Source organism: Scomber japonicus, chromosome 1 (genome assembly GCF_027409825.1).
Source record: "Scomber japonicus isolate fScoJap1 chromosome 1, fScoJap1.pri, whole genome shotgun sequence".
Taxonomy (NCBI): Eukaryota; Metazoa; Chordata; class Actinopteri; order Scombriformes; family Scombridae; genus Scomber; species Scomber japonicus.
In genome coordinates this window covers 30803880-30814135 of record NC_070578.1, presented here as the reverse complement: position 1 = coordinate 30814135, position 10256 = coordinate 30803880, and the positions used below count along the sequence as shown (strand labels likewise).

General features: G+C 37.3%; 1 protein-coding gene across 1 annotated transcript in view; it reads right to left on the bottom strand.

Annotated features, from left to right (window-relative positions):
* Positions 1–502: 502 nt before the first annotated feature.
* LOC128361382 (A disintegrin and metalloproteinase with thrombospondin motifs 7) overlaps positions 503–10256 on the bottom strand; it is an 85580-nt gene continuing 75826 nt past the window's right edge. The window contains exon 24 of the mRNA XM_053321863.1: positions 503–648. Within this exon, the coding sequence (XP_053177838.1) occupies positions 503–648 (146 nt within the window). The remainder of the gene's footprint in view (positions 649–10256) is intronic.

Genomic DNA, 10256 nt, shown 5'->3' with positions numbered 1-10256 from the left:
AAATTATATACCTGTCTGTTTTAATCTGTACAGTTTATGCTGCTGTCAAATGAAATGAAAGCATTGTACCAACCATAAAGACTAATGAGTGGTTCATCTACATTGGTAATAATGCCATAGTAAGCCAGCTACATTGATAACCCCTTTACTTTCTGTAGCACCATATCTGTTACAATGAAACCTGGATTCATAAAATGTCAAAAACTATAATATACAAAGTGCAAACAAATATTTACAATCTCATCGTTTTGCAAAAGCAGAGGTGCTATGTTTTGTTGTATACCCAATGGATTTCAGCCATATATAATCATTTCACCGGCACAAATATGCAATGTTTTGGACTAAGACGGATTCATAATAAATCTGATGAGGTGAAGAAATCAGGAAAGGGTTCACATTGTTCACTTAAAATAATATTTCATCACTTTGTGCCTGTTGTATTGATGAGTCACACATGGCAGTTCACCTGGGGACCCCCGGAGTGTTTCTGCTTTGTTGTAACTCAGCGGCGTGATGTGCTGCTGGAGCGGGAACGCTGGCTGCAGGTTCTGCAGCACTGTGCTTGCACGTTGGACAAGTGGCAACGACCCAGCCAGCGAAGAGTCTGACAGAAACGAAATGTGAGTCGATCACGGACACAAACTGCTCCTGTTTGGGTGACAGAGAACGAGAGAGAGTGAGTGGGAGGTTACACACAGATTGGCTGATTTGCATTCATTTCGTCTGATGTGACTAGCTCATGCAGTTTTTTTTTTTTAATACAACTGTTACATCATTTCAATATGAATCATAAGCAAAATGTGAGGGCTGGGAGCCTCTTAACATCATAAGACATCCCCTTTAAGTTGAACAGTGGCAGATGTGAGTGATCCCACACATGCTGCAGATGCTCTTTTATTCTCAGTTCAACACAAATAATGTTTGGAGATCTGCTGAGGGTTTCTTTCTTTTAAGAGCTTAAAGATTATGCTGAAATAACAAATGCAACTGGTGGAATGAGCCTCTGTTCTGTGTTGTTTGGTGCATTCATTTAAAATTACTCACAAAGCAAGTGGATGAAAAATATATACAGTATAATGATAAAATATTCTGAAACAGTACCCTGCCCTTGCAGGAGAAGACAAAACATCACATTAGCACAAAGGCTGATTAGTAATTAGTGACTGGATTGGATTTTATTTTAATGTTTGATTTGCTCTTTACAGATAGATTTGAGCAGCAGGATATAGCTTAGATGTAATGCAGGAAAAACTCATCATTATCAATAAATGCCCCCCATGTTTTAAAGGCACAAACAAGAGCTTCCTGAGAGAAATAGAGATCAAATCAGTATTACTAGTCACAACCAGTGCACGTGATCTTGCAAGCTACTGCAAATGGTTTTTCTTTGAAGTTAAATTGAAAAAGGGTTTTCTGCAGCACTGTCCAATTACTGTGGCACAGGAGACAATACTGCTCCTGAGAAAATGTGTATTCTGTTATTCATTGCTGTGAAAATGTATAGATGCTTCCAAGAAAATGAAGATGTCAATGAATGTAATACATTGCTGAAACAATTTGCTGTCAGGCCATATTGAATTCATAAATGGGACTATATCAGGCTATTTTAAAGCAATTTAAACCTTTACAATCCAAACAAATATCCATAATAGAAAATGTATGTTAGTAGTAACCGACAATAAATGGGTTTTTTTGGCCACTTGGGGGCATTGGAAACAAGTTGTAAACACATCATTGACACAGTATCACCTTATATCTATATCTGTTTACACATCCAGCTGTCATGGACCAACATTAGCATTCATTTAGAGACCAGAACCTGAGGTGAATAAATGGCTCTTTCACAGCTAAATGCACAAATATATTCACTAGCTACAGTAGTGATTTTTTTTTGTTTGCTGAACCATGCAAGACAGGTAGTGTACTGTCAGATTTTAGTGTTCTGTCATTGAAAACAGCTGCCTGGTTTGGCTTAAAACAACGCTATGAGAGAGGTGAAAATGAAAACAGCTAAGTTATGGGCTGGAAAACCAAACCAAAAAGGGCGCCAGAGCTGAGAGAAACTGCAGAGTCAGGGGAAAATTGTAATTTTAACCTGATGTTAGTGCTAAGCAAAAAGTCAGTGCACCACCCTAGATATCCAATTCTATCCCAAATGTGTGTACTAAATTTGACGCAGTCCATCCAACAGTGGTTGAGATACTTCATTCATGCTGGACGCTGGAGGAAAAAGTCAATCAACAACGTTATTAGAATTCATCCTACAGGGACGATTAATGTTCACTTCCCTGCTAGAATTTTGCTGCTAAAATGGGTAATTAAATTTAACAGAATATATCAAACACAACCTTCAGCTCTAATGAGGTCATTCAAGTGAATGCATACAAATTGGGGTGACTACCATATAACCACAATGAACTGGAACTTGTAGCATCTCATACCCCTCTCCCTCTTCTGCTTTAGATTCAATTATTGTTATTGTCTAGTATTAGTCCATGTGTAACAAGGCCTGTCGATCCATTATGGAGTGACAGCAGCTTTAAATCATATTTATACCTCAAAGTGCTCTAAAATCGAAAACCTCTAAAAAGTTTTTGGGCTTTATGTCACCTTTACCTCATACAAAGACAACTTGTCAGAACATTACATGCTGGAGGGCACACCTCTAAAAAATAAATAACTAAATAAAAATGGTACTTGTACTTTTGTGAACACAGACTTGTATCCATCATCCAAAGATTTTTGATTTTTTGGCGCTTGTTTTTTTTTTTAGGTCACAGCAGTTACAACAGAAGAATGAAATTGAAAAACCAGCCCAGACTGCGACTTTGGGAGTGGGCTGCTATTGAATCACTTCACTTCATCAGACATGCACTGTTTCAGAGCCTGATGTTGCTGAATGTCACTTTTTATGTCTTCTCATTCAAGAGCAGTTAGGTGGGCAGAAATCAGAGGTCCTTCAGGTATTAAGTCAGTTTTACCACCTGTCGCTTAATTTCCCTCAAGTGCCCCTCCAAGATGAACTGTCAGAGTAAAAAAAGAGAAAACACAAACCCACACTTTCCTGTTGGAATCTAATATCTGAAAGGCGGAGGCAATTGCTGATGGCTTTAAAAGAAACACACGTATTACAGGTCAGCCATAAGGCCTCTGAAAATTGCAGTTCTGTGTACTTTTCAATGTCGGTGACAGCTACTCATTTTAGGGGAGAAACATTTTATTTCCCAGAGTTCTCTGACAGCTGTAACATTCAACTGAAAATACTTTGACCGAAATTGAATCTTTGCATATTAAGAGTCTCCATTGTCACCACAGTCTGCATATGAAGTGTGACATTATGAATTTCAGATTAGATGAGTTAATAAGATTGAAATGCTTTTGTATGTAAATCATGAGTCCCCAAAGCTTTTGGCAACAGAGCAGCAACAGCAGATGGCTGATGTTGATGGCAAACTGTTGACTGTTTATAAGGAATATTAAAAAAAGAAAGGATTTATCTAATGTGAAATGGTAATTACTGACACTTTAAAAATGTTAGGTTAATTAACTCTGGGTTTTAATGTTAATGTTAATACTAAATTCTTAAGTAGTCCTAACCTCCTTTAAAGGAACTTGAAAATCGTGTTCACACATTTGGTGAGAAATACAGTACATCTGTTTGCTACTACATGAAGAGGCTCTGGCACTTCTTGGCAGCTTAGAATATTTGTTACACCATCGCCCTTTCCACTGTCAACGTTACAATACAGCAGAAATAACACCAAACAATTTGGGAGAAGTTTATCATCTATCATGGCTGATAGTAGTGTTTGAAAGTACAGATAACAGCTGATGAACCGATCCTCAGCACTCAGTCGAAATGACAGGAATGTTTCAACGTTGGAGAGGCATGCTCTACGCACAAGCTACAAAGCCTGCTGTTGCAAATGCAATGTGAACAAGCACAAATCTAACTTGGTTTCTATTTCCAGGCACAAACAGTACGCTCTGGCACTAAAAGATTGCTCCACAGATTTATATTTTTGCTCAAAGCCAGAGAAAATAACAACCTGAGATTTCTCATTAATTCAAACCTGGTCCCAACATTCACCATAAAGCAACTCCACTTGTTTCACTCAACTGTACTCAGTACTCAGTTGTTTTATGCTTGTAGCTAATGTAGCCTCGAACCACTAGACTCAAGCAGAAATGAGGAGCGGTCTACAGAGGTGGTCCGTTAACCTCACTTCTTTCTCACTCCATACCCCCAGATTTTCAAATATGTGGTTTTTAGCTCAGACCAACAATGGGTAAAGTAACATCACATGAGACAGTTTCACACAGCTCCCCCTGGTGCCACAACAGTAACACTTTTTTGTTTTTTTAACATTTGCAGTAGTACTCTCCAAGGCCAATACAAACTGTGATGTGTTAAAAGAGCAGTTGGAAAAGCCCCCCCACCCCCTCTCTCTGGTACACTTATATTTTATATTTGGACTAAATATTGGTTATGATATATTATTTATACTTTGTGTGTGTGTGTGTGTACTTCTGTGTTTTATTTAAAATGTGTACATTTCCCAAGTGGGATAATAACATTTACCTTAACCTTGAGAAGCATCCGTTTATATCTTCACAAATGTCAGCGTGTGGGTAGTGCTAAAAGAAAACACAAGTTGTCACCTAAATCAAAATCAGTCAAATATTTTTGGATATATCTTGTGTACAAAGTTGATAATGTGACCTGAGAATATAGGAGGTGATATAAGAAATGTAAGAAGTTAATCAAAATCAATAGGATCCATCATCTGAAGACCATGGTTACTGACAGCAAATTTTATGGAAATATCTTGTTATGAAACCAAGATTTCAGGGAATAAAATTAAGTATAATCTTATACAGGAACTAGAAGAAAGTCTGTATATTCTCAAAATGATCAGAATTAATTAATTCCAAATGAATATTTCATTTTGAAGGAAAGCGTTTGCCTGCTTCAGTCTGTGCTCTAATCAAGGCTGCACTATTCAACATGGCCCATACATCCTGCACTACTGAATCCACTTCTCATGTATAAAGCAATTCTCAAAACAAAGTATCCAAGTATTTCCAATGTCACCCAAATCCGATGGACTCCATTACATCAGAGGGATACAAAGGTCACAGCTGCAACTCAATACATAGCATTTCCTGTGTGCTACTCCTCTTCAATTCACCCCCATTCGCTATCCTTGACCCACTCACCCATCCTCATCCCCTCACTCCAGCATACCCCATATAGAAACAGTAAACAATGAAAGGGGACAGTGGGACGTGGGACTTCCGCAGTACGCTTCTCTTTCACTGTATGAAAGATGATGACCATGACTTGGTTGATGTGATAGAGGGAAAAACAGTTCTTGGGCAGCCGCTCTCCTATCCTATGCATCAGAATCTTAAGCGGATGTGGCTTTGAATTTTTTTTTCTTATGATCAAAGGGTCACAGCTTAATTACAGCAAAGTAAATGAACATGCTGGACAATAAATGAGCTGAATAATGAACAGAGTGAGATGTTCAATTACTGACAGTATGTATGTTGTGGCCTTGAGGTCAGTGTTTAAGTTTCAATGTTCAGAATGATGCAAATGTGGAGTTTGATGCTTTAGAGCTGATTTCATACAAATCTATATTCTTTAGTTTCTCTGAGATTTTAATTATTTTCTCTGAAATATGTGTTTAAAATGTGTAGGTTCAAGCATGATTTGTGACATCAAAACCCAATATACAACTTACACACGTGCAATATGGTAACTTGAAGCCTGCAGTGCACAAAGACTGAAAATTCACTTTTCAATCAGGTAAGAGACATCATGTGTCCAGCAGTTAAACGTCTGAAATAAAATGTATATTCTGGGTTTTTCAATGAGTGAGAAGGAGTAGATGTGATTTTAAGAATTTACGATAAGGTAATGAACCCTTTTTGAGGCAGCACATGTCTTTCATGTCTGGAGTAGCTCTTCAACAATCTCCAAATGACCAGACCTGCATACAAAACAATAATCTTTCAATAGTATAAGCCCAACTCTCAAATCTATTTAAGTTTAAAGTAGACATTTCACTTCTGGAGAGAGAGGAACATGTTTATTGAACTGACACTGCACAAGTATTTCTACTGACCTGCAAACTTTGAGGACTTCTACTTAACAATGAATGTAAGAACATGTATTTCAGTTACTTTCGGTGTCTGGCTAAAATCCTTCATTTCCAGTGAAGGAGGTGGAAATGTAGCTGCTGTTTCCATTTCTGTGAGGTGTAATATTTGGTCCAGTTCACGAGAATGCTCCTGGATAAGAGCTTATGGATGAATGGTTTACCATTACAGTGAAGTATCTGTCCCTTCAGAGCTGCATGTGGGTTGACAGTACAGCTGTTTTCAATCATTAGGTCTTCAGATGAAGTTCAGGGTGAACCCACATGCTCACTTCCCTGATGTTTGAACCTGCCCTTAATATTTTTTGCACACAGTGATGGCATGTTAGACTTAGAGTCGTGATTGTTAAAGGCTGAAACAACAGAACAAGACTTACTATCTCCAATCTTCAATTATTTAGACCAAATCTTTACATAGGGAAACTTTGAAGTATACACTGCCTTTAAATGAATAACATTTATAGAAATACCATCCACTAAAAATCTAATGTTGGCATTTGTATTTGTCCACACAGCTAATGTTTTAGAGCTTTCATCCATCACATAAACAATGTATTTATCAATTTTAATTAGATTTTCAGTAATCCTTGGATATATCTTATAAAAAAGTACCATTAGCACAATGATGGTGTCATTCATCAAAATGTTCCCAACATAACCAAGACCACACAATGGTGGTCAGTAGGTCCCAGCGGTACCTCTGTGCTGTGGGAATCTGTGTACTAGACCTTCAGACTGGACGCAGGTCATTCGTCCACTTGACCTTCTTTCATTCTCCCTTCTGCCTTTCCCAGACAATATGTACACTGAATGCAGACTTCTAATTTCAATGTAAGAATGCAGTCACCATAAATCATAGCTTACATATGTCACAATGTTGCTATAGCAACACTCCTCCAGCCAGGCTTCGAACCAGGGTCCCCTACTTACATGGCATGCGCTCTAACCATTTGATCTGCACACCCTAAAACAAGGTTTTTATCCTTTTATATTTAGCTAGCTGTGAGAACTGATGCCTTGATGCAAGATTAAAGACTGGCAAAAACATTTCACAATTTCTTGAAATCACAGAGTGATTTTATTTCTGCATTCAGAAATAAACAGTACAAGAACATATGGCAATTCTGACTGCCAGTAGCAAGCACACTACTGGTTATGTACTATAACGAAGGAAATGCATAAAGATAAGAGGATGCATTATTTGTTTCACGTAGTTCTTATAAATCATAAAATATGAGAAATAAGAGGATCATGAAGGATTTACCCACTTTGTGATTGTATAGATTTTTCAGAAAATCTTCAACAATAACAAATTTGTCTTAACTTTTACATTATTGATAACAGGAAAAGGCTAACACTATTTTGGGTGCTACCAAAACACTACAAGATCACTACCTTACACAGTTTCCTATAGATCCATGACACAGAACAAGCTTACTCAATGAAAGCCAGATGCTGTTGTATCTCACTCATGCATTGATGGTGATTATATGGCATATAAAATAGAGATCCCAAACTTGGCACAAGCAACTGAACTGAAATCAATTGACAGCCTTGTAGATTTCACTCCATATTACAGCTTTACTGACAAGGATCTGGTATATGTACTAATGAAATACTACCTTGGAGATGTGATTGGACTACACAAAGCCTCACCTGATGTAGGTCTATTGTAAAAGGCACTGTGTTTCATGACAATGTAATTTGATTAGCAAACTTGTGTGCATTATTGACACTTTCATATAGCAAATTTTCAATTGCCTTTTCACACTTTTTAGCAAGAAAGATAAATAGTTCAGCAATCTCTGAGTTCATGTAGCATTCAATTGCAAATTAATTGTAAAGAGTTTTGAGTAAGGTTCTTCAGTTTGATCTTGAGGTTGATCTTCCACTTTGTTTTGATATATTTCTGCTATTAGCTGTAACTCTTAAATGGAATATAGTCGTTGAGACTTTGGAAACTTTTTTTTGTAAAAAGAGAGGTTTCAGCAGTAGTTGTGTTAAGCTGCATTGTCATATTTGTAATGTTTTCAAAGCCAGTGAATAAATAACAACAAACAACAATAACCAAAAAAAGTCATTTCTTAGAATTCTTATTTTAAGAATAACCCTGTCTTAAAATAAGGAAAACAGTCTTGTGCCTTTGCTTGAATAATTTGTAATCTATTGCCTTACCTTGTTACTGGTTAAATACAGCTTGATATTAGCTGGAAAAACGTACTCACTAAAAAGTAAGATATATTTTCTTAAAATAAGATATGCTTTCTTATGTAAAAAGTGCTTGACAAGGTCATTTTTCTATTTAGACAAAAAGTAAGTCTAGTTTTGTTGAAACAAGTCTTTTTCTGACTTTCTTAGAAAACCCAAACATAATGTTTCTGAGGGCAAGATATACAGCATGCACAATGTAACCGAGCAGGATATTTTACAGTAATTGAGATGTCCTTTGAGAAAGACAGACTGTAGATAATGCTAGGCAGTTAATGCCAATCAAAGAGGTACTGTATTATTTGTTTCCAGGGTAACTGTCTTTGGCTATGAGTTTCCTGCTGGTTTATTTAAGCTGCTTCAGACAGAAGGTGGTAGGCTCTGACATATTGGCCAAAACTGCCAAAAATGAAATATGGCTAGTGGCCACAGAAAGGAAAATGTTCTTTGCTGTTTTAGGCAGAGCAAGGAGAGGATATTACAAGCCTTTATTTAGTCAGATATATTGCTGACCAGTTTCAAAAAATGAAACCTAACTGAACTTCAGAGGGCGAGATCAGAGACCGAGACCGACAGTCACATCAAATAAAAACTGAAGCATGCTCATGTACAACAGTCAGAGGTATGCAGCATACCAAAATACAGGAATTAATACATATATATTTCTTCAGGGGTCAGAGCTTAGGGTCAGGGGGCTCAGTGACAGTGACTTTTATTGTGGTTATAACCAGACCAGCGACAGAGTGAACACTGATGAAAGCTTAATTTACAAATCTGAATAGAGAAAATACCACTAATGGAAAAATATGTAATGCCATTTTTTTCCTGATAAAAAAAAAGACTACACATGCACAGTCCATGTGAAGCATGAACTCACATCAACTTCATCTTTGTCTGCTGCCAATCTCATCCTCCTACTGCTAAGAAGACTCAGAGATATTAGCAGGGAATCAACAATGGGAACCTGTTGAGGGTTCATACAGCTGCACACGTGATCTTACACAACTCGTGTTACAGCACGCACGAGTTTCACATTCTGAATAAGAATTACAGTTACATGCAGCTTCAGTCCACGTTTCATGGGAGGCTACATGAAGCAGCTTTTGCCTTAGAGGATCTGACAAAAGTATGAATGCACGGCACAGACCAGTTTTATTCTTGGCCATCAATTCGACTAGTGTATCATGTTGGTCATTATATCATTGTGGGACATTGTATATTGGTACATGACCAGACTTTTATTAAATGTCAAATATAATGACATGAAGAAGGATCCGCCGGCCAGGACTCAAACCGGGGTCCGCTGCATATTCAGTATGGCATGCGCTCTCAACCACTCGACCACCTGCACACCCTTGTCCTTTTTTAATGATGCTGCCCCTCATGCCTTTTAAATTGCTCCTCGGGGACAAATAAAGTGTTTTGAATTGAATTGAATTGAATTGAACTGATTTGAAGCTGTGGTGTGAGCAACACACAGCAGAAGTGCTGATATAGATCAAAAGAAAAATCAGTGCTCATCAGAATGCCAACAGAACACAAGGCCAGATATTTCTTCTTCTTCTTTTTTTTTTTTACAAGGTCAGATATAGCTGGTGTAATTCTTCATTTAAGGCTGTAATGTATCACAGACCCTCCAGTATAAGTATGGGTCACTCTGCATCAAAGTAAATGTAATTAATTAGCGTATCATCAGTGGGTGATGAATTCACTGTAGCTGAATGCAAGTTTGAAAATACATCTACTTGCCTAATATTTACAATTTTAAAAACACCACTGCTTGTTGCTTTCAAATTGCATGTTTTTATGTTTATAGATTTATTTATTTCTAATTCTTAATTCCATCAAATCCAAAGCACACACGATGCACACAAAATTATT